The 27,318-nt window shown below is 37.7% G+C and overlaps 1 protein-coding gene across 3 annotated transcripts in view; it reads left to right on the top strand.

Moving 5' to 3' along the window:
• Nucleotides 1-27,318, top strand: part of ATE1 (arginyltransferase 1) — a 71,429-nt gene that overhangs the window by 25,280 nt on the left and 18,831 nt on the right. For all 3 annotated transcript variants that reach the window (XM_082285960.1, XM_082285959.1, XM_082285958.1), the window contains exons 10-11: nt 1,660-1,759; nt 25,823-25,943. In XM_082285960.1, coding sequence (XP_082142086.1) covers nt 1,660-1,759; nt 25,823-25,943 — 221 coding nt within the window. The remainder of the gene's footprint in view (nt 1-1,659; nt 1,760-25,822; nt 25,944-27,318) is intronic.

Here is a 27,318-nt window from a genome sequence, read left to right as displayed (position 1 = left end):
TTATAGAATTAATCAGAATTAACAAATGTGGAAAAATGTTGGAACTCACTCCTATGACTTAGAATTGATCTTTTTTTCTCTAATGATCTAGATTTTTTAGAACTATTCCATTACATATGCAGGATACTTGGAATTAGCCTAATTTTTTCCTTGCAAGATGAACATATAACATAAAACACTAAGTCCCCCTAAGAACTGTTTTTTAGTATTTGTATGTATCACATTTCTTTATGTAATAATAGACTGACATAATCCGTGCTTGCGAATTCTTTAAATTATTTTAAATTTTCTACATAATAAATTTAAAGCTTTGTCGCTGCACCATGCGTGCATGGCTCAACTTGTGAAAAAGCAGCTTGTAAATTCTGCAGCATTTAAGGCAATAAAAATGAGTTCCCAACAGTCCTGGAGGGAGCCAACCTCGTTCTTCTTTCAAAAAGGGAAAAAAAAAAGTTGAGTTAGGGAGGACTTAGGAAGTTGCAAAGGAATCTGATACCTTCAAAGCTGTTGCCAATTTTACTCCAAGGAGGTTGGACTGCATTGCTGTCACTTCCACTTCAGGCCACTCTTGAGAATTTTTGCTGCTGAGTTGTAGAAAGGATGGGATTTGAGGAACATTTGAGATATGTAGGCATGTAAGTAGAGAACAAGAGGGGAAGAAACTGCTTGGAAATACCAATTTTATCAAAGGAAAAAAAAAATCAAGAAATACTGAGTGATACTAATTTAAGTGATAAAGAACCTCCAGTATTTGTAGATGCTTCCTATATGTATATACTCGTGTCTTGGATCAGAGAACAGTTTGAATAGTTTGTGTTGGAAGGGACCTTTAAAGATCATCTATTCCAGCTCCCCTGCAGTGAGCAGGGACATCTTCTTATCCCTTTGACACAGAAAGTAAGAACCGGCATCCATTTTTTATGGGATTTGTTACAAAAGTGATCTGCACAGTTAGAAATGCTGTAAAAATGATCATTATAGAGGAAGCACTGGCTGAGTCTTTGTAGTAACAGTGCTTTCCTTGTGCCAGTAAAATAAAAAGCAAACTTTTTTTGGAATACATTGACATTTTTCTTTCAGAATAAATGAGAAAATCATACTAACAATCATGGGATGGTTAAAAATACCTTTTGTTGCATAAAGATAGATGTTTTTACATGCAAATCGCTGGAGCATAAATGATAGAACAAACAAGAGGCTTATCCTTGAAGCTTATTTTTTAAAATCACTCTGATGTTTTCCTGAGCCACGTTAGCCAGTCTGCATGCAATAGCTGGGCCAGATTTCTGTAGAATTCCAAGGTACATGAATATTAACAAGAAACCTATTAAATAGAGGCTCTTAGTCCCTTTTATTAAAATTTCAAATCAGGCAGTTGGCAGACCAAAACACAAAAATGAAAGTATTTTTACACCTGACATGGTGTTGTGCATTTTGGTGATTTGTTTGTTTGGTTTCCAAGTATTAATTTTCAGTTTATTGTGTTTGAGATTTTTAAAAACATTAGTTTGGAGTTTATGATCTTCATTCTTTATTATAGAAGTCTAGTCCTTTATATAGATCAAGAGCCAGGTAACTGTAAAATATTTCAATATGAAGAGGTAAAATCACTGTAAGAATTGTATTCAAATGTAATTAATCTTTTCTTTCCCCTCTCAGGGAAATTGCTTTTACTAGACAGCTTCATGAAAAAGCTCCTGATCTCTGTTTTTATTATATGGGTTTCTACATTCATTCATGCCCCAAAATGAGATACAAGGTAAAGTGTGTTTTCACTTATTTCCTTAGTGTGCTGTTATTCAAAGCTTTTGACAGTGTTCATAGTAATATAATATTTCGTAATTGTCATTTTAGATTTTAATGTAGACGTTATATGGTTAAATTTGAATGTTGGTTACTATTTAACTTGGCTTAGGGCTTTATTTTTTTTTTTTTTTCCAATTTAGCTGCATGTGCTATTTGTTACATCTTGGCTTAGGAGAGGTTTCCAAGGCTGTCAGATAGTAGTTTGTCATTTGGTTACCTGGCTATCTCGTGTTTACAGTATCTCTTCCAATGCACTAAAATTCTCCCTTTTTGAGGTTGGCATATTTGTAACTGTTGCTTAGTGACTCCAAGCAGTGATAACATGTCTTCTTGGGCTTGGCTGGGTTTTCCTCTTTATTTTTTGTTAGAGTTTGGGGACTTGCTCTGCTCATGAAACCAGTGAGAAGTTTGGTGAGCAGCGATTTGGAGCCAGAGCAGATTTTTGAGGAGAGGATCAGGAGAATCTACAGAGCATTTACAGCAACTGCTGTGACTCCTTTGTAACCCCTGTTGGCTTCACCTTTATTGAGACCTCAGTGCCTAAGAGTGTTTCTCTTGTGTTTTTTAGATCTTGTGAATGTGTTACCTCTTCTCGTTAAATGTATCATTGCTTTCAGATATTATTATGATACAGTTTCAGAGTACTGAACTTTGATAGCAATTTGCTGAACACTTACACATAGCCATTTTTATCTGTTAATAATGTGGAAGGATAAAAAGCTCACAAAACCTAGAGAAAGAGGTGTGGTGTTTTCATTTCCTTTTTTCCCCCTCCTCTCAAAATATGTTAAAAAATCTGCAGTGTTTTCAACTGGTTTTCAAATAGCCAAAAAATTGTGAGGCTCATTAAAGTGATGGTTGTGAAGGAATTTTATCTTAATTATGGCCTACACTACAGGTGACCATGATGATTCAGTCTTCTGAAAATAACAAATCCCTCTTGTTTTGTTAGATAGTGTGTGTGTGTGTGTCTCTTTTGCCAATTTGAATTTATCATGTCCATCTGCTGGCCAAACAAAGAGAATATTAAGTTTGAGGCAAGCAAATGGGTGAGTTGGAAAAAACTGCCCTCTGTCATGTGAATCATCTTAAAGGCTGTCCCATCCCCAGGTTGAACCAAAGGTTTTGATTAGTTCTTCTACTCTTTGGAGAGATTTAAAAGTTTGGGGTGATTTGTTTGTGTTGAGACACTGCAACTTAACATCCCTTGTCTCTTCTACAACCTGCATGGTTCAAGACTTGTGAAAAGAATGGATTTAGTTTACCAGGGCACTTAAGAAACAAATCTGGCTATAAGGGCAAAAAACATCTCAGTTCTGAAAGATTTCATGGATGAGAAACTTTGGTTCAGCTGCTTGTAGTGTTTTACTAAAACCATGAACTTTGTGTACCCGGATTAAATAAAGCTCATACATGAGGCAGTGCATTAAAGGAACCACTATTTCTTTGTATTATTTATTGTGTTCTGTTGAGCCTGTGCTGCAATTTGAAAATGACTGCATCAAGAATATAAAACTTCCACAATGCTCCTAGATTTCATTCTTAAATAATGGAAATTGATTAAATTGTAGTGGGAGTATTTCACATTTTGTTTTGCTCACAAAAGCTCTTTTTCTTCCCTTGCTTAGAATTAATGACTATTTGATATGACTGTGGTTTGGTAGAATATACATTCTAGTCTTCCAGAAGTCTACACAAGTCAATGTGTTAGGTAATTGAAGCTGGAGCAGGGACTGGGGAGGATAAGAAGAAAGCCTGTACATGTATGATTAGAACACACAGAGACACACACACAATGCTCTCTGTTGGGACAGCAGTATTCTAATAAATGAATTGCAAGGGCCTTTGTTCTATTTTCTATTTCTTTCCTGGGTGTATTTGTTTCAGAAGTAGACAAAAGTAATGGAATGGAAAATCAGGTTGACATTAATTCTGTAGTTCTACTTTACCCTCACTGAAATAGAACACCGGATCCAAAATATCAAACTAAGCTCTGAAATGCATCTGGATAATGCTGCTGCTCTTGTGAAGTGATTGGGAGTGGTGAAGTAGGGTGGGGAAGTCCTGACTTTGCAGATTAAGTAATTTCAGTCATGCCTGGTTGATTTAGAGGCATTACAGGTTGAAGACTTTGCTTTATTGCAGTTTAATAGAGATGTTAGAGGCTCCCTTCCCTTAATGATATTGCTGTGGAAGAGTGACAGGCTGTGGGTGACTGTTGTTAAACTGGTGTCAGGTAAGGAAATTAAATGAAGGAAAGAAAGAGAAGGAGCTGGAAAGCTCTCTGCTGGGTTTTTAGCCTTTTTCTTGTCATTCTCTTTGCACATTATTTGTGCTGGGATGTTCAGAAATGGAGGCTGAGCACAGGAGCACTTCTTTGTATGAGCAGTGTTTTATGAGAACACAAGCACTTATTTACACTGAAGGCACAGGATTTGGGAAGCAGTTATTGGGGGTCAGTGTGTGCCATTTCACCTGAAGGATTCTCGTTCTACAAATGGTACAATTTGGTGTATGGATAGTGTGTAGTCCAGTGGAAGATTGGAGGCCTGAAAGTCCTGGAAGCAGATCCTGAAGTTGGGATTCCTCTGGCACAGTAACAGAGTTGGAGAATTCTGGATTCTCAGGCAGGAAGATGAATGATTAGAGTATCAACTAACCCATGGATCAGACATAATTACAGAGGTTTTTAAAATAAAGCTCCCTTTTGACTCACCGTTCCCATTCCTTTTGTTCCCAAGCAGCCAACATTTGATTGCAATGTGATTTAAAAGCAGTGGAGTCCCAGTAAAATTACTTTAAAATGGGGGAAGGGACTCAATTGCAATATTAGGATATCTTTTAGTTCCCAGTCTCTCTCAGATTTGTTCCCATGTATGGGTTAATATTTACAAACTGGTAAAATAAAATCTACATTAAATTGAGACAAAAGGAGTCCTGTAGTTCTATTATGTTAATATGGAAAAATCCAGTGAAAATCCTTAAGCAATGGCTTTGTTCCATTTTTTCTGGGTAGGTTAGGGTAATACAAGCTTAAAATGATTCTCTGAAGAAATTCATGACCTTGTGGGAAACCTTCTCGGGCTCTGTTAGATGTGGTAGTTCTCACATTGGAAAGCAGTCTCCTGGAAAATTTTCTACAATCATACGATGCAAAGTCTTTTTCCAAATGCATTTTGGAGCATGTGATAAAGTTTTAAGTATAAGAAAGTATTTTACTTGAAAATGAGGTTGGTCTCAGGGTTGCTTCTCATGTGTACTTGTTAATGTTTTCAGTTAAATGCAGTAATAAACAAGCATATTTATGGAATTACAGAAGCAAAAGAAGCACCTTTAGCAAACAGCCATATCAGAGGAATGCTTGAGAGGACCTTGGATTTTCTTCCTGTGTTGATATTCTGTCTGTTTTATCCTGCATCCTTCAAGTAAAATTCACTCTGTGGCTCTACCTTACTAAATTCCCACTTTCCAATTACTTCTGAACTCTTTGAGGTCCTTTCTTGTCTTTCCATTGCAGTCCTTTGATACTGATTTCGAGTCTTGTGGTGAGGGTCGTTAAATAGATGTTGAGGTTGTGTTTCTGGTATAAATAATAAGTGTATTTGCTGCCTTGCATTTGCCTCTGTTGACCTTAAATCCCTTTCTCCTCTAAGTTCTCATGTTGGGAGGGATTTGTTGGTGACATTTTTTACGTGAGTTTCCTTAGTTCTGGGGTTTGTGAGGCTTTTTCAGTGTTGGTGTTTGCATGCAAACGCTGCAGTTGGAGCATGGATCAGTACTTGTTTTGGTCAAGGATGTGCTTCCCCTGAGGCCACCCCACTGATGCTGGTAAATAACTCCCAGAGCACTTTGAAGTGCACAGCAGATTTAATGTCTTCTTGCCCTGTTATCTCTGTGTGCCATTTTAAGACCATTCTATGATGTGAAGAGGTGTTTTGACTGAAACCTTTATCCAGACTTGTATGCAGGCCAAAGTAAATGGAATTATTTCAAACAGTCTCCTTCAGTATCAAGTCATGGCCAGACTTCAGATAGATGGAATACTAGAAAGGGCTCTGAAATGTCAGAAAAGAAACAAAAGGCTGATTCAACTGTGATTAATCATTCTTAAACTAAATACCTCAGACTGACTGTGGTTGTAAGCAGTGCCCCTGGAATTTTATGGCACTTGAGAGCCAATTTCTTTGGCTGCTTTCAGGAATTTCAGCATCACTCCTCGTGCAGCAGTGAAATGCATCCAGTGGTAGCCTGCATGTCCACGTCCACAAGATCCACAGGAGTCTGGCTCATCTTCCCCTGTCCAGACTCTTTCACCATGTCTCACTATGGAATTTAGTTAATGTTTTCAGTAAGCTCGGATTTGCTGTGTAAAGTGAAATTTGTGGGGGAAGGAGATTTAATGTGACGTGCCTTAATGTAATCCTCTGTGATTTTGGGGGTGTAAGCACGTGCTTGTTATGGTTCTGCCACTGAGCAGCAAAAAGTTTTGCTAAATGTGTCACCAGTTCCACACAAAAAGAGCTAGTGCTTTTATACATCCATATGTCATCTTTTTATTCAGCCTCCTTTTCTCACTGGTATTACTATTTACCTTAAAATGGGAAAATATGATGAGCTGGGAGTAGTTTAAAGGACTGGAGATGCCCTGAAAAAACTTGTGGCTTTTCCAGGATTAATTTTGTTAGATTATAGGAATAAATCTGCATTGCAATTAGTACAAAACAACTTTTTATGTGAACAGGTCATAAATAGTCAACTAAATATCCTGAAAAGTCAGTGCTTGTTATAGAGTGCCAAGTTGTTGCTTGCAGCACCATTTGATAGTAAAGAAATGAAGTATCTGCATTGTAAAACCATTATTTACTCTAAGAAGGCAATAAAAGTTTCGGCAACACAGTGGTTTTGCTTTTTTTTGCAAGACTGTTAAAAACAAACAGCAAATAATAAAGACTAAAACATACAGTAGTAAAGCTCTGAGAATGATAAATTGCACAAGTTGGGAGGTAATCCCTGCTTTTGTGTGTGTCTTATTAACATCATTTTCATCTGCCTCCTGCCTTCCTTCCATGTCCTCACTGAACTTCCCCAGTGGCTGGGATCCTCCTCTGCATGAGCATCAGCAGCTAAATTTGAACATTGATTTCTTCAGAGCTCTGGGCTTACCCCAGCTGTTCCTTCTGATGGTTTGGGTTAGTGCCTGAGGAGAAAGACAACTCTGAATTCTATTGCAGTTTGGGCATTAAAACCCAAAGCGGTTTTGAGAAGTTTTTAAAATGGCCAAGACTTCCAAAAGGATTTTGGATGATTGATTTGATGTACATGTGTTAAATGCTTCTGGAAATCAAGCTGCTTTAATATTCCTTCAAGGTGTACCTAGTGCAAAAGTCCTTATCTCTCAACATGTATTTTATCAAATGTGTTTTGACTAGGAGGGATGTCTGGTTTTTGGCTGTGAGAAGGCAGGTGCTCTATTTAGGACTGCAGAATCCCTTACAGCTTGCTGCTCCCTTTTTAAAATCTTTTTTCCTTTTGCTTCTTCCTTCCATAAAAGCTTTGTCCTTTCACCTTTCCTTATCTGAAAGCCTGCACCAAATAAATGGAACTTAACGTGTTGGGATAAACAACTATGGGAATGTGGGACAGAATAAAAACACCATGGGTGAAAAATTATTCGTTCTTTAGTTCTTGATGTCATGCTAGTGATAAATATTTAAAAGCTTTTCTTGTTTACTTTTAACAGCTTCTTACAAAGTGTTTGAGGCCACTTGCTAGGTTTTTTTTTCTTTAAGACACTTGTAGAGAGGTTGTGAAAACCACATTATTATGAGCATCAACAGGCAGGAATAAAGAGATGCTCCACTCTGGATAGCAACAGCCATAAGTGAATGCTGACAGGGGATTTCCACTGAAAATATAATTGTTTACAGCAGAATATCAGTTTCCATGTTTATTTACATGTTTTCATTGCAGGTAAAGACAGTGAATGCAATTACTCACTTTTTTTCCCCCCCTAAACTGTTGTTTTTTACTGCATGTGATTGGTAAGTTATTGCTGTTTTTCCTCAGTACAGGTGTTGAAGCTGTGCTGAATTTCACACAGATTTTTCTGCAATCCCATTTTTCTGCTAGAAACAGTCACAGATCCCAGCTGTATCTTTTTGCTTAACTTTGTTTTTCCTGGTAAAATATTTTCAATGAGGACTTAATTTTTTGGTCAGTTAGAACTCCCTTGGGAGAGAAGTGAACATGTCCCTGGGGATTTATTTTTCTAATGTTAGAAACGTTTATGTTCCTAATGTTAGAAATCCATGTTACTTTTTAGTTGTTTATGGAATTTACAATGACTGAAGTCTGTAGCAGAAATGAGGTGGAAATATGTGTATTTGTGTTTGATTGTATTATTTCTAAGCTTTTATCAGAGCAGAAGATGTTTGTTCTGTAGGTCTCAGCTGACCTCTGAAGTCAGCAAGTTTCTTCTTCATTATTGCACCTTGAGAAAATAAACTTGGTTTGGATCAAGTTATTTTCATGTGGTCCTTATAAAACCTAAAAATATTCTGTATGTTCAGCATTCCCAGTTCAGATGTTTTGAAGAATAAACATAGAAATGTGATTAATGTGGCATTAACTACCTACATTTGCACATCAGCAGGGATGCATTCTACACCTGTTACATGTTACAGGAATTCTATTAGTTTGGGACCACTTCACTGTAATGGTTTTTTTCAATAAATGTGATTTTGCTAATTTGTGTAAGATTTAAGTGAGTGAAAATCCTACCTTATTTTCATAAAAACCCAAGGGTAAGAGGCACAGTTTGTTAAATTGTTGGCCAGTTCTGTACTGGTGGATGTTTCCAGAGTTGCTAGAGGTAACTTGCCTGTCTCTGTCAAAAGGAGCTGCTAAAAAGATTTATTCAGGATCATGTTAATAAACCTGAGGCGAACCATCTTCTGCATGATGGTAGCTGGTAGAAATTTATCATGTCTAATTCATGGCTTAGCATAAATTCCCTGCTTATTTCTGACTTACACTAAATCTTAGTTGAAGGCTCATTTGGAGACTCCATAGCAACCACTAGCAGTTAAAGTGAGAACTGTAAATTATGAACTGCAGAGACAAAAGAGCTGTGGATTTTGTTTGGGTGGCTTTCTTGTGTTTTGGGGTTTTTTGTTTGTTTGTTTTTAATTATTTTTTTAAGGAGGAATAGTATATTTCACATTTCATGTGTCTTTAATTTTTTTCTTCATCTGAGGAATGAGGTCAAAATTCCCATTTCAGAAATTTCCAATTGTAGTTCTACAAACCCATTAGTCCTTGCTAGTAAGTGTAAGAATGCATGGAATTAAGAGTATTTTTAAGGTTTCTATTGAGCAAATGAATTGATGCAGTGCTGCTTCGTCAGCTTCCCTTCATTTTTTGTTGATTTAAACATTTTGGATGGTCCTCAAACACTACTTAACAACCTTTCCTTCTGAATTTTTTCTCTGTAAATGTCTCTTTGTGGGAATTCCCAAAAGTGACTGGGTTTGACTATTCAGAGATGGACATTGTGCAGTGCTGTGGTGGAAAAGGTTAAAACATAAGTATTGAGATAATGCTCTTCACTTTTCCTGACACAGTCCCTGTGTGAAGCTGTTCATAACCAGGCCAGATTTCAGATGTTGAGCAAAATATTAAAGTTCTTGTGTCCTACAGAAAAGTCAAATCTGTCACCAAAGTGTGAGTCACTGAAACTGGTTAATTTTATCTGTGCACTACTTTGATTGAAGCTGGCAACACTTGGAGTATTGCCTCTCATTTAACTCCAAATCCAGCTGCTCTTATTTTTGCTGTTTTGCTGATTATATTAGCTTTAATTAGGCAATATTGTCAAGTGGAATTTATTTGGTCTGAAAGCCTGCAACTCCTGCTTTTCCTGGCTCTGCCATATTTCACTTGTGGTCTTTACAGTAGGAGCTGGCTGACAAGCCAGTTAATCAACACAAAAGATGTTTTCTCTTCAATTTTCCAGGAAAGGTTTAATGGGAGATACTTTAATGAAGCCTGGTTTAACTAAGACCTCATTAATTTTACAGGGGTATCACAATACACTTCTCTGAAGTGTTACATGTGATCTAGAGGACAATTCATTACTATGAATGATTATTTTCTTTGTCTGAGTTTGTTTAGCTGCCAACTGTATCAAGTCTCCAAGTAAAAGTGTAATTAATGAGCAGAAGTATATTAATGAGGTTCTGTTATTTATCCTCAACCCTGATGTTAAACAGTCTAGTTTGCAAAAAGTTCAACATCAATACTTGGATGGGAATGAGAGTCCCAAAATCCTATAGAGGTGAGTGATTTGGATTTTCAGGAGGGAAAAGTGGAATCATGGATGGTGTAGTCCATCCCTTTACTGCAACACAGCTTCAGTTATATTTGTGTTAACTTTTAAGACCTGTAGGACATGTGTGCCAAGGGCCTCCCTTGATAGACTCATGCACATTTCTCTGCCTTGGTGAGAGTATATGAGAATATATATTCTTATATATTCTTGTTCTTTAGTGGTCATCTCACTGAAATTCTTTTTCTTCATGTCTCACCTAAGCTTTTCTTCCTAAAGAATAGAAGTATTATTTCTTTTTGTTGTTGTGTTTGGTTTTGTAGGATTTTTTGCAACACCCTTCTTTTTATACCTGATGGCTACCAACATTTCTCTTCATGGGCTTCTCTAAAAACCCCAGTCAACCATCCACCAAAAATACCCCTCAATTCCTTCTTCTCTCCAAGTCTCATTATTTAAGCTTTTTTTGTATTTTTTTTTTATCCATCCTAGAAGATTTTTGTCAACCGATGTATTTTTGTCCTAGAGAATGGTGGCTAAAATTAGGCCCTCAGATGCTGAGGTCAGCTTGTAACATTTGTTTATATAACATGAGTTGCTGCCTTCATTGTACTAAAGAAGATAGTAACCTCTGGAGACAAGGAGAAAGGGTGGAAAGGAGGAGAGGAAAAGGGAATTGTGCAACTACAAAGTTTTCAGAATGGGCTGAATTGGGATGTTGGCTGAGTTATTTTTAGTGTCAGGGTTTGTGAATATGTGGCTGTGAAAGCAAATGTGTGTGTGCTGTTGAATTTCTCTGTGCTCCATTCTGCTTTAGGTAAATCTGTTTTAAAACTTGCATTTTTCTTTCTTTCAGGAAAGACTATTGCATTAAGTGAGTTGACAGGGCAGAGAGGGTTTTATGGTTTTCCCTTCCAGTGCTTATGGAGATCTCCTGGATGAGTTTTATCTTCCTTATTGTAGTAAATTATTATTTATAGTATTATGGTAAATACCTGAAGTGACAGCTCAAAGTAACAAATGAGGAATAAAAACCTAGAGCAAGGCTATGATAGTACTGGGTTTCAGATGATGGTAATTAATTGTATTTTCACACCAGCAGCACATCCCTGGCAGGGGAGCAGATTAATTTATGTTATCCTGTGGTAGCCACCACCATTATTTAGATGCAAGTAACTTGAAAACAAGTCTGTGCTCTCTTTAATTGGTATTAGAGACAGTAGTTGAAGTTTGTGGAGCTTGGCAGGCGCTTGGGTGGTGCTGAGTTTTCCCAAAAATCCATGAGGGCTCTGAGAGGCTGCACAGAGCAGGGCCCCAAGCAGGAGGGTCAGTGGAGAAGTGAAACACTTTTGTTACAGCTTCTTTAAAGTTTTTTCTTAATCTAATAAAATCAGTTCCCAAAGGCTTTCAAAGGTTGCCTTACTGTGGAGACCTGGGAGCTTGATGAGTTGTTGTCTTTTTGAGTACAAATTAAAAAAACCCTAAAAATCAACAACCCCAAAGCCCCCCTTGGTGTTTTCAGACGCTGCCCCGATGTTTCTGCTTGTCCTGTGAGAATTAACCACTGCCAAAAACCTTGTTCAGTTGTTCTAAAAGGAAGGACTGAAACTGTTCAGAGTAGTTATTTGCAGTGTTAGACATGTTGGATAATTTGGGGATTCTTACTAGAAAGGTGTCAAGGGAGTAGATCATCTTTTTTAATAGCATGGGATACTGTTTGCTTCCTCCCCTTTTCTTGTTTGGAATAAAAACGTTTTCACAAATTACACTGAGATGGGGTGCCAAAAAAAAGGGTATGAAAATGACTCCATTGTCAATTAATGGAAGAAGAATGGGTCTGTGGAGCAAAAGTACATAGGACCCAAAATCTGTCTTTGTCCCAACACAAATGCACTGTTGTTCTATGAATGGACAGAAGACAAGATGAGCTTTTTGTTCCACTGATCTATTGATTTTATTTATTTATTTATTTCAGCTATTAGGGCTAGTGCTCTCAAGGGCTGCTGAGTGATTATATGGGCAACATATCCATGATTTATTTAATGATTTTTTTTTTCTTATGTTCTTTCCATTTTAGCCTTTACCAGTTGGCATTGTGTGGTTTGTTGTTAATTGCTTTTAACTACCTTCCATTCACGGCAAAAGAGGAAGGTGTAGAGATGTTACAGTATATTTTTAGAGACAGAAATGTTTAGAAACATTTTTGGCTGCTGTTCCTTAGATGTGCAGATCTGAACTAAACTTGTTTGACTCAAACTGATTAAAGTTTTAGTCATTTAAACTTATATTATGGCAATAAATATTGACATAATATATGCTAAGCACACAACTGTTTATAACACTTTGCTGTCTATTTTAGAAGTGTGTTAAAAGTACAGGGAAGTGTGTGAAGCTGCCTTCTTGTTTCAAGATATGCATGCACATAAGTACTGGGTGGAGCTTTATTGATTTTAAAATAAAGCAGGGTGATTGCCTGGGCAATTTTTAATTATTTTTGATTCTGAAAAGCGGGGATTATAAACTGTTAGAATGGCAACAAAGTGCTAGACTTCTGTAAGTGCAGTTCTAATTTAATACTCCCCTAATCCCATATTCGGGTGGATGGTTAATAGCCCCTTGAATTACCAGGTTTTGGAATGATCAGGACTTATACAGCCTATAGTATAGTTACTAATTCCAGCCCATTTGCTGCCAAGCTTGTTTTTTAATGTGAAGGTGTTTATAAAGCAAAGTTTCCAAACATCTGGCATTAAGAGAAAACTGAAGTGTTGATGTTTCAGCTCAAAGACTTTGGGGATACATAATGTTGAACAGTCTGTTTTCCTAAACATGCAAGTAGACGTTTGTGTACCTTAAATGGCAGTAATTCAGATGGAAGCATAATGGTGAACGTGTTCTGCCCAACTAAAAGAATAGTGTTGGGCAGTTTTACAGAGCCACGAGCTTAATGGCTGCAAAGCTGCATGAGGAATGACTGCTACAAAATCTCCCACTATAATTTCATTTTTTTCAGCTTTGTGTGATAAAAATGAACTTATTTGACAAGAATTCCAGGATTAGAAGTTTCATATTTGTTTATAATTAAGGAGACAGAGTTTAATAACGTAAGGAGGAGTTTGAAAACAAGTCAATGTCAAAAAGAACATGTTGAAAGGATACAATTATTTTTACTGTATTGTGTCCTCAGGCAGTTATTGTTTCCTGCAAAACAGCTTAACAAAAATTCAGTACATCTCTGTCTAGCCATGTTTTCAGTGTCTTATTCCTACATCTGTTTAGTGTCCCTATTCTTGTATTCTTTCATCAGTTTCTTTTATTTAGCATGGTCTCAGAGGGAGTGCATTGAAGCCCTGGGGCTCTCTCAGTTCAGTGTTTTTTCTGACAGCTAATGTAGCTACAGCCTGGTTTTCAGTTTGGAGTGTTAAGGCAGAGAAGAGAAGAAAAGAAAACCAAACATGTCCTGGGCTCTAGGGAGGCCTTAGAGGCCCTTCCAGTGCCTAAAGAGCTCCAAGAGAACTGGAGAGGGACTTGGGACAAGGGATGGAGGGACTGGACACAGGGAGTGGCTTCCCACTGCCAGAGGGTGGGGTTACTTGAGATATTGGAAGAAATTCTTTACCGTGAGGGTGCTGTCAGATTGCCCAGAGCAGCTGGGGCTGCCCCTGGATCCCTGGCAGTGCCCAGGGCCAGGCTGGACGGGGCTTGGAGCAACCTGTGACAGGGGAAGGTGTCCCTGCCCATGGCAGGGGGTGGAATGAGCTGAGCTTTGAGGTCACTTCCAACCCAAACCATTCCATAGCCCTGTGATTGCAAGATGATGGGAAGCTGGTGGGGGCTGTGGTGGCAGTTCACATTCTGCTTCTTGCAGCATTGGGGCTCTTGCCTCTCACAGATGTTTGGGCTGGAGGTGGATGTGGTCCCACTTCACTTCCCAGTTTTCCAGCCTGGGACACCACGAGCCATCTCTTCAGGGGTGGCAAAACGGTGATGCTGTTGCACCACAGGCTTTGTCTGTTCTGAGCCTGCTGCAGGGATGGCTGCAGTTCAGGCCTGTGGCTTGAGCTCCACGTGCCGGGATGGTCCCAGGGTGGTCGGATGCTCTCCTGCTGAGAGGGGACTCCTGGGAGAACACAGAGGCTTTGTTTACAAATTCCCCTCTCCCAGCAAACAAAGCAGGCTTGTTTAACAAACACTCGACAAACAAAACCGACCTAAAATTAGAATGCTTGTTTCATGAATGAAAACTCACTATGAAAATGAACATTTTTAGGGACAATAGAAGAAACTTCTCCTAAAGCGCACGTGTTTTGGTGGTCCAGAATTTTCGTACAGATACTTGTTGATCCTTTGTGCAGATAGCTGTTGCTTTGGTTGCTGTTAAGGTTCAAGGTCTAACATATGCTTGGAACACTGGTAAAGTGAGCCTTTTTATTTATTTATTCAGTTTTTAATCTGCAGATGTAAGGGAGACAAGTGGGTTTAGATTTTTTGGCAGAGATGCATTACTCTACCCTTGTAATACAAATTGTAGACACTGAAAGACTGAGATTTATCGCTGCCTTTTTTCCTCCTTCTGATTTTTAGTCTGAATAACATCTTTGTGTGTGTATTAAGGATACATTACCATGAATTTCACAATATTACTTATTTAAGATCCTGCAAAAATGAAGTTTGTACTTATGAACTTGACTGTGCTGTTGTCTACCTTTGTCCTACAACTTTACTCTTTTTCTTCTATCCTAAAATTACTCTTAACATCTATTTGCATTTATGTGCCACTGGTTTTGAGGTTGTTTCTTCAGTACTGGGCTGTGTCCATTTCAGTGTTAAATGACTAAAGATAAATTACTTGGCTTTTACTAAATTTTTTATTGCTGGTCTTAAAAAAACTTGTCTAGTGTACCATGTATTGGTAGAAAGCCTTGAAGTTAAAAACCTTGTACTGTTCTGAATTACTGATTTCAAAATATTATTTCTTGTTCTTAGATGTATGAAAGCAACTAGAAATGAAAAGAGCTAGACTGACAAATTTTAGTGACCTTGTTTTTCAACATGATCTAATTGCATAAAGTTTGAAAACCCCACATAGCATATCTTAATCTAAAGCCAACATCATGCATCTGAATTCTTAATTAGGGGTATATTTCAACTTGTGAGTATCAGTGTTTCACAACTGGCAAAGCTGTCAATTAGTCTGTTATTTATTATGTCTTGAAATATTCCACAGGCTGAGTCGGTAGCTGGGCATGAGAAGCATGAAATTATTTATTCAGTATAAGGCTACCCTCGCCCAGACTTCCTTGGGAAGGTCTTATTTTCTTGCCCTCAGAGTCTGGATGGATTTTTGGCAAGTTCTGTGTAGTTTTGGCTGGGTTTTTTGGAACCCTGTTGGAGGCTGGAGCAGGACATTGGGGAAGTCCAGGACAGGAGTTCCCAGTGGTGTGTGATGGTCTGGGCAGTCACACAGGGAGAGCTGATCTGTAAGGCTGAGCTGGAAAAGGGGCTCTGAGTGGGGTGAAGGGTTGAGTTTTGGAGAAACTGGGAGAAGGGAAGGTTTGGGGCTCTGGGGAAAACTCTCTGAAGAGAGTCAGAGACACTGGGAAAGCTTGGACACTGATAGACACTGGGAAAAAGGGCTTGAAAGTAACCACAGAACACAATAGCTCTGAAGGTAGACATGCAGGCAAAGAAGAGTCAAAAATGTCAGAAATCCAGAGAAACTGGGCAGGAAGAAAAGCAGGTTTCCATGTGCCTGTTGGTGCACAGGTCTGAACAATTTTGTCCAGGAGCTGGGGATGTGCAGTTGTATTAAGTTGCAAGAGCAATGTGTGTGTTGTGCGTGGATAAAATGAGTAAATGGAGACTTCATAGATACCTGAAAAGAAGATATATAGAATATACCTGCTTTCCTCTTGTTGTCCTTTAGGATTGTTGCTTTAGAAGGTGAGAAAAACCAGTTTGAAGTGAGTCTTATGTCACAGAATAATTTCTTGTCGTTATTGCAAAAGATGAAGAAACTAATTTACATTGGTTCACTGTTTGGCACATCATAACCACAGCCAATGCTTTTATAAAATGAAAGTAAAAGATTGTGTACTCTGCCCTGACACCCATTTCTATCATGCTGGTGCTTTAATTCTGTTGAATTTTAATTTTCTGCTTCCCACTGTGCAGTTGTACAGAAAAGAAAAATTAAAGCATGCTCATTTTCATTTAAATTCTCTCAATTTAATTTTGTTTATCTATTTTTTTCTATTAAGTAAACACGATGTGTGGTGTTTTTACTTTGATAACTACATAGCAGAAGCCTCTTTGACAGGGAATTAATTTAGTTTTCGTGTGGCATATGTCCATAAGCTACAGATGAAAGCTGTTCTTTTAGATGTGACTCCAGCTAGTGAGGTATTAATGAATGTTTCAAGCTATTTGATATCAGTGTGACAATTTTGTGTCTGGAAGGATAAAGCGTGGCTATGATCTATTAGGCTGTGCGTATTTTTCCTGTGATTATTTCACCTTACATAAAATATAAGAAAACAAACTTTAACTTTTAATTTCATACATTTAATTTAATGAACTCAAAAAATACTGTCAGTTTATGGCAACCCTTCAAGAGAAAGATATGGGATCCACATGATTGAAACACTCACTTCTTTTTCTTGGTTTTTTTTTTTTTTTTTTTTGTTTCTCTTCTTTTGCTTCTCCCAGCTGCCAAAATAAACTCCTTTTGAGCTAGACCTAAGTCAACAGAGTTGGTGTGTCTCTAATGAAGAATTCCTCTTGAGGCCCCCACTTGGGTTTTATCTTTTTGTCATAGTTCTTACTCATCTCCCTTTCCAAGTTTAATGCTAGGGTCTCCTTAAGAATTCCTGCTGCAGATTCAAAGTAAACAAGGTCCATTTCAGTAATCATATGATTTTTATTCCCCCAAACTCTTTGGGTTTTTTTGCAGTAAAAAGGAAATTCATATTATATTTTTTTCTGTAATATAATTTAAAAATATGAAGTTGTTGAAAAAATTGGCTAAAATTCAAGTAAGTTAATAGCCTTCAAATGTACAAGCTTAACTCTTCTTTATTATTGTTTTCCACTTAAGTTTCTCAAATTGTGCTGGTATTTTTAGCATTCTTGAGTAGCCTCTATATGGACAAGACAGACACTGGCTTCCAGCTCCAGAACAACTGTGTGGTTCCATCTTAAATTAGCTTGTTCCCAACTGAATTTTAAATGGCAATTTCCAGTAAATGTTAGCTGATTTTATATATTTTATTTACAATCACAGAATCATTTTTGCTGTAAAATGTTTTGAACACACAACCCTTTGAGTTCATAGGGGGATCTCAGTCTCTCAATGTGCACCAGTACACTTTGAATTAGAAACATTTCTTGGAATTTCAGTCTCGTGTGGATGTCGCTGTTCTGCCAGTTTAGTGTCACTGATACTAAATATTAGCGTGTGAGAGAGATAAAATGGCAATATTTGAAGCTATGGAAAGTTTTCGTATTCTTAATAATGTTCTTAATATTCTAATGTTCTTAATATTCTGGTGGCAGTCTCTGGAATTCCATCCAGTAGAGTTTTCCTGTAAGTACCATCTCATATCAGTATCTCCTTTTTTTTGTGTACATCAAACACAAAGTTTATGTAACAGCACTGAAAGCCAGTCTTGGTTTCAGTAGTCTGTTTTAATAAAATGCCACTGTGTACAGCACAGATTAGGAGATATAAACAAGAAAAAAAAGAGAAAGGAACCTTGGGAAATGTAAAGAAGGCAAAATAGACACATCATAGTTTGGTGGTATAAAATTACTTAGAAAATATGCTTGAAAAGTGGTCCTAACTTTATGTAAGTTCCATACCTGTAGTATTTCTCTTTGTTTCTCATTTTCAAGAGTTGTCTTCAAACTTGTCTGTCATTTGGATATTATTATTTCAGCTTTGGATAAACAGTCACCCTAGGGCAGTCCAGAATCCATAAATTTGCTGTTGCTGTCATCAAAGGTCTGGAACCAGGGTACAATAGCAATTTCAGGGTAAATAATGCACTTTATTGATCTTGAAGGGACCTTTTTGTAATGGTACTGTTGGCTCTGCAGTGTTATACACCATCTCCAGGGCAAATTCAGCCTGGTAGGTTTAATCTAAACAGTGAATGCTACTGAAATCTTAAGAATCACAAATGTAGAATTTGTATGTATATATCTGTCCATCTTTCTTGCTGAGAGTAGGAGGTATGGAGTGGGAATAGGCCCAGATATTTCATGTCCTGTGTCTGAGTTTGGAGATGTTACCTTACACTGGACACCCACTGGCTTGAGTAAATCTCTTAAGTGCGAAGAATAGGAATATAAAGGATTGACAACTGCCCCCTGCAAATCTTTAAATTAAATTTTCCTAAGTATTTATGTAAATATGCGTGTGTCTATCTAGTCATCAAATTTTTATGATGTAATTCCTGAACATACACTTTTTTTTTTCCTCTTTTGTGCAATCCTGATCATGGCTTTATTGCAGACACAGTGGCTTCGATATGGTGACTTTATCTAAAGAGAATGGCTTTAGTTGGTTAGAACAAAAGGAAAACTCTCATTTACTGCTCTTTATAAATGAGAAAGGACAATCCCTTAGCAAGAAGTCTTGGAGGAGAGAGCAGTGCTTGAAAGTGGCTGTGAGAGGATGACCAGGGCTGTGTCTTATCTTTAGCTCTGGACAATTGCATCCCAAGCTGATAAGGCAGAGATGATGCAGCAGCCCTCTCTGAGGCTCTCAACCGCACTAATTAGTGCTGACTTTAAAACTTGAAACCAGAATTATCTCATTGATCCATACGGTGGTGTTGGAGAGGAGAACTGTCGGAGTGTGGTCATGGATGTGCTTTATCTCAAGCAGTGCTTTGTTGGCTTCTTGGATCCTATGGATGGCGTGTTTAGATATTAACGTGCAGCAGGTCATAGCTTGAAGCTCAACATAAACACCCAGAGCCTCCCTTGGCATGTTCTATTCAGTCAGGGGAGGGAAAGATAACATTGGCATAAAAAAGGAGGAAGAGGAGCTGCATAGACTTGAAGACTAAAGGGGAAAAGAAAAAAATAATCAAAATGTGTCCCAAATGTTCCCTTTCCACCTCAGAGGAAAGCAATTTTTCTCTCGCAGCCCATGAGCCTTTTCAGACACCTGTTGGCTGTTTCCCAGTATCAAAAGCAAGCTAGAAAGTGTTCAATATTTCAGATAATTTCTATGAAAGAGGACAAGGGGAAAGCAGCTATTTGGAGTGTGCACTAAGCTACAAAGATAGCAGAATCCTAAAAATTCAGGGGATTGCTAGGAATAGCATGTGTTGGGAAAACAGAGAAACAGTAAAAGTTTCTGAAGATATTTTGAGGGGAAGGGGGAGCATTTCTTTAAAAGTACTTCTTTGCAGAGCACCCTAGGCAAATAAAGGACTGAGATTTACCTTAAATCTCAGTGAAATTTAAGATAAACTTAATTTAATTCCACTTTTGTAGTGGGTTAAGAGCATGTAGGCAGTTAATGGCCAAATAATTACATGATAATTGTAGGATATTGAATGTGAAACTTGGCTGCCTTCCTTTTTGACTTGTACTCATTGTCTTAATCTGTTTTACACTTACCTGAAATACTTTATTTACCTGAGGGACACTATAAAAACCTCTTGAAATGCTTTTTTTTTTTTTTATATTTAGTGAAGTACATCCAAGTATGAACATATAGTCAGTATTTGTAGGAAATTATTTTGTTTGACATGTAGAAACAAGTGTCAGAAGTATTTTTGCTTTGGGTTTATCATTAGTTATTTCTCTTAATACATTACACGGACTTGGGAAATAAACAAAGAAGAGGTGCAAGTTGGTAAATTATATACAAATTTGCTTTGGACAGTCAGTTTAAACATCATTAAGGAATATTTAGAAAGACAATTAAAAGAATAATGACATAATTAACTGATCTAGATAAGGGTTGGAACTAGATGACCTTAAAGGTCCTTTCCAGCCCAAACCATTCTCTGAGTCCATATTTCTGTTGGAAATAGAACATCAAATTATATTTACATTTCACTTACAGGAAACCAAAGAATATGAGAGAAGGGTGTGTGTTTGCTCTGAGTTTCCATGTTTGATGTGCCTTGGGAAGCACCTTACAGCTCCCTGGCTGCCTGTAAAATTCCCTTAACACAGATTTTGTGCCTGTGCTGATGTAATTAAATGAGAATAAACACATCTTTCTGAAGAGCAAGGACTGGCACTCCATGTACTTGAGTTCTGTGAGTTACCAAATAGATTTCGGTTATTATTCATAACATCATTTAAGGATTACAACACATTATTCTTTAATGAAAGAGAAAGGTGGCTAAGCTCTCAAGAATGCACCTCTGGGATCCTAAAAGTATGGAGTCCATAATTATTTCAAAGTTTGCAGCTTGGACAAGAGCAGCTTGTTTGATCCTGGCACTGGAGTTTCAGGCAGCCGGGTGAAATCCAAGTTGTTAATTGAGTGACCCAGTGGTGTAACTCCTCTTTGGTGTATACTTTGCTGTAAGCTCAGTAGTTTTTGGTGGTAAAGGTGAAGTCTCCAGCCATCCCTCCTGGGTAAACAGAGCTGCTTGCTTCATTCTCTGCCTATTGCTTATGGGGTTTTGTTTGTTTAAGAAGATGCTTAAAACAGTGACTGCGAGGTGGGAGTGAATTTGTGCAGGTAGTTTTGGGGCAGGGGGGTTTTTTGTTGTTTTTCTGAAGTCTTTTTGGCCTTGCACAGCTGGAGGCCATGTGAGAGTCTGGAAGAACAGAAGGGTTAGGATGTGCAGTTCTTTGTCCGGGCTGGCATGGCCATCCTGGGAAAACATGGCAGGTCAAGTTACTGGCCAAGGGCTCTCCTGGGGATCCATAAACTCTATTTCTGTTTGTGTAATGAAATCAGGGAGCAGGGGTCTGCTGCAGCACTCTGCTGAGAGGATTCCAGGGGGTTGTCTTTCAGGGGAAAGGCTGAATTCAATAAAGCCGAGGTTGGCTGCACGGGCAGCGCTGCCCAGCTCTAATGGGTCCCTGTTGGCAATTTGGGGTGGCTTTGTTTGTGTAGCCAGAGCACTTCTTCTTAAGCAGCTGGCTGGAAATGGAGATGAAGGCAGTCTTAATTCACTTTTAATAAAAGATCAATGGTTTTATTTTGAAAAAAATAGAATACAGATGTAAACTGTACTGATAAAAGAATTAAATGTGAGTTTAACCTTCCTATTTTGTTTTTTCAGTGCTACTGGTGCTCGACCTTCTTTTTTGAGACTATTGTTTTTCTTGGTAGTTTTACATTTTAAGATTTACTTAGACTACAAAAACAAACTCTGCTGGTGTTTTTCATCTCAAGTGCTTACCAAATCCCTCAGATTTTGCAAAATATTTAAAAAGTAATCTCCAGACTAAAGTCTCATTAAAACCTGTGCCCTTCCTGTGGAACAAAAGTTCAGAGAAGTTCTGGCTGATTGTAATTCGAAAACTGTAAAACAAAAACCATCATGGTGTGAAGTATTAATTTAGGCTTGGCAGTCTCTCTGTAAAATTTATTTCCAGAAGCTTCCAATTAAAATACAGCATGTCTAATTATATAAGGGAAAGCACCTTGAAGGCTCTCTCTTTTATATGATATAGGAGGAAAAATGGCCCAACCATTAGTGACAGTAAAACATCTTGCAGTAAAACCATCATTTTTTATTAAAAAACAGTCACATTTATGTTGCAGTGAGTTGACTTGGTAGAAAGAACCATGTGCTCAGGAATTTCTTAGCCGTACTAATTTTCAGTATTGTTTTTCAGTCAAGCCATTCGATAGATTAGTCAGATATTTATCTTTTTTGTATGTTTATCTAATCTTTTTGTGTCTTTAATCTAAATTGTATCTTTAATCTAATTTGTACCTTTATTATGCACTGGGCTGTTACACTCCTTGCTCCGTGCAATTTAAATGGTTTCCCCGCCGTGGCTCTTTCCCCTGTTTCAAAGAAGAAATAGCAAAATTGGAAAAAGGATGGGTTGACTGGGGTGGTTAAAGGTATGGAATACCTTACCTCATGGTGCTGTAAAAAAATTAATTCCCTTCAGTCTGATGGAGGAATCACAGAATGGTTTGGGCTGGAGGGGACCTTAGAGATCACCCAGTCCCACCCCCTGCCATGGGCAAGGACACCTTCCACTAGACCATTTTTTTCCTAATTCCCAAAAACATTTCCAAAAACCCACATTTTATGTCTCAGATATTTCTTGGCAAAATGTAGATGCAGAGAGAGAAATATGTGCAGTTGTTTGATATTGACAGAATTTGTTTCATCAGCAGGTGGTATTGGGTTTGAGAAGCTGAAACCTGAGACAGTGCTTAGGGATGGTCTGTAAGATGATACTTTTTGTTGAAAATCTTGTAGTTGAATATTCCCAAGATGGTCTGGACAACTTAAACAGTTCTACTGTGCAAGAGCTTGTGTATAATGAGATAAGAGAAAGCAAAATATTTTCAGTTGTGAACTCTTACCGTAGACAGAATCACCTCTGAAATGAATACTGATTTAATCGGAAGCCAAAGAGAAATGATTTTCAAAATCAGTTTTGCAAATCTGATTAAGTTCTACTGTTATAAATCCCTCTGCAGCACTTCCCTTTAGGAGATCCCCTTTCTATTTGGGATTTATGTTGGGTGTATACTGTAAATCAGTATTAAGAATAAGGAGGAATATAAATAGTATGCTCAGAGGCAATTTATTTAGATGATGTAATCTTTTCAGAATGAGTAATGAAATTGGAACATTTTTCTTGAAGTACAGATGCTCGTGTACATGAGGCATAATCTGTGTGGGTTCTCAGGTTTAGATGTTTTTGCAGTCCAGTAATAAAGGGAGAGTGGAAAAAGGTAGGAAGTGGATTCATAGTGGTTTATTTTCATATTGAGGTTTTAAATATTCTGAAGAAAGTAAGTAAATTGAGAGTGTGTGCTTATGGAAAGGGTGGGGGGAGGCAAAAGCCCTTAGAAATCATTTAATTTGATTTAATAAAGTTCTGTGGGTTCCCTTTTTAATTCTGTCAATATAGACATAGTGCAAATGCTGTTCATTGGGAAGCTCACCTGGGTACGTCCTGTGTTCCCCCTTCCTCTGTGGAATGAGTCATGGGATGTGGGTTTGACCAGCAGTGTAAATAAAACACCTTTACAGGAGAACTATCTTACTTCTGGGGTGTTTGGAAACACTTCTGGGAAGGGAGGATATCAAAGAGAATCAAGGGCTTCTTTCATTTTTGCCTCTAATTCCACTGAGTGTCCTGGGTCAGTGATGTGTCATCCCCGCAGCCTCCTGTGCCTTCAGGGAAGTTTATGAACAAGTTCCTAAATTGGGGGGTAAGAAAATATCTAAAGGAAGTCAGAACTATTTTTTCCCTTTCCTCTCCAAATTATGATATTTTGATGCCCAAAATAAATATTGAATCTACAGTGATGGGTTGGATAATCAATTTTTCCCTTTGCTGTGCTGCTCAGTGCTAAAGAAGGGTTCTTCTAATTATAACCAAACCAGTAATGCTGCAATGCAGTTAATTTTATACATCCCATTTTATGACAGACTGTAATGTTACAGAACTAAGTGGGAAATGTAGGAATAGGGCTGCATAGTGATTTTCATGTGTGGGATTCACAAATGTGATAAATTTCAAGATGTGGGAGCAGGGTCTTCTAGGGAAACTGAGTGTCAGGGCTGTCTTTTCTTACAACCATGAGTTAAGCTCATGCTACTAGGAAAGATTAATTTGCCACTTGTATTTTCTGTGCTTAAGCAACAGCTCTCAAAGACAGTTCCTTGGCTATTTCTGCCTTCTTGGCCAGTTGAGAAAATGTCTTTAAATCAACAAGTAATTATGTTCTAATTTTTTTAAAATATGACTGAAAAGGCATATTTTTTCCCCCAAGTCCTTAAACTGTTTCATCTGAGTAATGATGATTAAAAGTGTTCTCTAAACACTACCTTCACACAGCTTTCAACTATTTCTGTTTAGCGAGCATAACATTTCAAAGTGGTTTATTTAAAAATGTCACTTCCATCCTCTGGCTTTAGAGGGTTTTCTGGGGTCTTGAGGTTTAAGTTTCTAAATGGAATTGGAGGAATATTGTTTTAATTTAATACAAAAATTTGCCTTTAATTAAAAAAAAAAAAAGCCAACAAAACCAAAAGTGGTAGTTCCAAGTCAATCCCAATTGTTTTTCAAATGAGAAAATAAATCATACAGACCTTTTCAGAAAAGTACCTCAGGTATTTGACAAGGTTCAACATGAAACTTGGTTATTTTAATCTCTTTTACATGGACAGTGATGACTTTTTATCAGAGATAATTCTTGTATTTCTTTCACAACAATTTACTGTTGCTGGGAAATATATTTTTAAAAGTTAATTTTTCCATAAATATGAAGAGTTGAACAGTAAGAGTATAAAAAGAATTGAGAATTCCTGGTGGTTCTGATTCTCCAAAACTGGGTGTTACTGCATAAGGGTGTCCCTAAAGCAATGTCTTCATCTCTAGGCTGCAGTCACAGGAATTTTGTATTGTCCCTTCCCAAACAGTTGCTCAGCCTCATGTTAGGCTTCTTTGCCTTTTATCAGAGCAGATACTGGGCAGTAAAATCAGCTTCATCTCAAGATGATAATCTTAATTATCCATTTAATGTAATTGATGTGAAGGACTCTTAATGGCACCAACTGCAGTGTGACTTCTGATAATGCCCAGTCTTTTAATTTTTAATTTGTGTCCTGAAATTTTTTCATTCTCTTTACTGTATGGCTGTTTTTCAAGCTGAGATGTGTAATGAATTTGCAAGTTAAAAATTAATTTGCTAGTGCCACCATATGGCTCTGAACATTGAGAGTGTATGGGTTGCATGAGTAATGGCTCAAAGATAAAATTTTGACTTAAGTTATAGGCCGCTGAATAATCTTATTTTAAATCAAATGAACATCTGATTAGGGGAGGTTATTATTGCTGAGGTGGTGACTTTCTGTGTAGCTGGAGGGAAAATAATTAAGGCTGTTTAGTTTCTGGGAATGTCTGCAAAGAATATCTTCTTAATAAATCAGCAAAAAAAATTGGTAGAATTTTAGCAATCATTACCTGTAAGCTAATCCAGGAAAAGCTCCATGAATTAAAGTGTTACTATTTAAGCAGCAATGAACGAAATGCTCCATCACTAATGTAATAAAAATAGCCTCCTGCTTACTGTTCAGTGGGGGTTTTATTAGATTTTTTTTTTTTTTTGGTCTCCTTTATTTGCTAGAATTACCAACACTTGAGATGAGCTGCTTTTGGAGGTGCTGAGTTTTTTAGTGTTGGCCCCAACCCAGCAGAACTCCAGAGGATAACTTAAATACAGAGTTCCAGTGAGCAAAGCCAAAACTTTCCTAGTTCATCTTGGATATCGTGGAAGTGTGTTATGTTAATTTTACATTTTCATCACGTGCCAAGGTTGAGTTTGTGCTCCTGAGATGGTGCTGAAATGACTAAAGCCTGTGATTTCACTGAACACTCATTTGGTGTAGATTAGATTAAAAACTATTCCTTGCTCTTTGGAAAATCAAATTGTAGCCAGAGTGTTCTTGTGCAACTGATATGACTGCTCTCTTTTTGGGTTTTTTTTCCATCTTTTCCCCTTCCCAGGGTCAGTACAGGCCCTCTGACCTGCTGTGTCCAGAGACCTACGTGTGGACACCCATTGAGCAATGCCTGCCCTTGCTCGAGCACTCCAAATACTCCCGCTTCAACCAGGATGGAAAAGCAGGTAAGGTTACAAGGAACGATGTGTCTGTAATTTGTCTGTCTCTTTATAACTGCTGCTTTTATATCTGCTGCTGAAGCAGTATGGAAATCTTGCCTGTAAAGGATGAAAAGGGTACAATCCACAACTCCTGCAGCAAACACTAGTAAAAGAGAATTTTATCTTTTAAGCAATGCACATTTTAAGTACATTCTGTCCTGTAGACTATAAGTAGTTCAAAATTAACACATATTGCTGCCTTCCAGATTATTTTCAAATTATATTTGCTATTCTGGGCATGAACAAAACCAGTCAAATAATTGTTCCTCACTTACGTTTCAGTTGGATGAATGCATAAAGGAATTAAGTTGGAATCAATACAGGAAAGTGGAAGAACTGGAGAAGCTTAAAGGCATCAGGTGCTTTTGTTAAGAAACAAAGTGGCAGATTTACTTTAACAACCAGTTAAACATTCAGTTTAACAGTCAGTGGATGTGAAGAACACAATAAACAGCAGAAGCACCTCAAACATCTTGACATAGTTTTACACATTGTGTAAAATAGGTACTTAGTGATTTACCAGGATTGACTGGTTGAAAATATTACTGACCAGAACACAATACAGTGATGCTAATGTAAAACAAGGCAATCAAATGGAAAAAAAAAATCCAAACATGTATTTGCTTTAGTTACTGACTCTCTGGGAGCTGTGTTAGAGGATGCTTGGTGTGGTGCTTGGGGGGAAAGGGAATAACTTTTGTTATTAATTACGACTTGTTGAATATCCTCTTCTTGAAGTTTTCTTTCTCCTGTGAGTAACAAATGAGTGTGGCTGTGATACTATTCAGAGATGTGTGGTGTTATTCAGCTCAAGAGCATGTAACACTGTGGTCTGTTTCTAGACACCAAAGCACAGATTTACCTGAGTCTCAGTAGTCTTCAGCAGCTACTTCTTTCTTTTTACTCTTTTTACTTTTTGCTTTATTTTTCCTTTTTGATCCTTTTACTTTTTACTGTAGTTTAGTAGGACTCCCTAGGCAGTTAACTGTTTGAAGGGCAGGATGTAGGTAAATTAAAGGAATTTGAAAAGACTGCTTAAGCAGGACTGTGGAGTTCTGGAAATGCTGTTGAGTTCCTTGCTTTTCCTCACCCTGTGGCTGTTACTTGGTTGCTCAACAGGAACACTACTACTACTACTAATAATAATAATAAGAAGAAGAAGAACTACAAAGCAAGGTTCAAGTAAATACATCATTCTTAGATTGATGAGGGGAAATTGGAAAAAAAATTACAAAAGTAGAAGGAAGAAGGGAATGGTTTTGGAGGCCAGTGGTATTTGGGATACTCTTGGTATTCAGAAAGGAGAGTGCTAAACTGGTGCCTGTGAAGGTGTTAACCC

Source organism: Coloeus monedula (assembly GCF_965178545.1).
Source record: "Coloeus monedula genome assembly, chromosome: 8".
NCBI lineage: Eukaryota > Metazoa > Chordata > Aves > Passeriformes > Corvidae > Coloeus > Coloeus monedula.
This window is presented reverse-complemented; position numbering and strand designations above follow the sequence as displayed.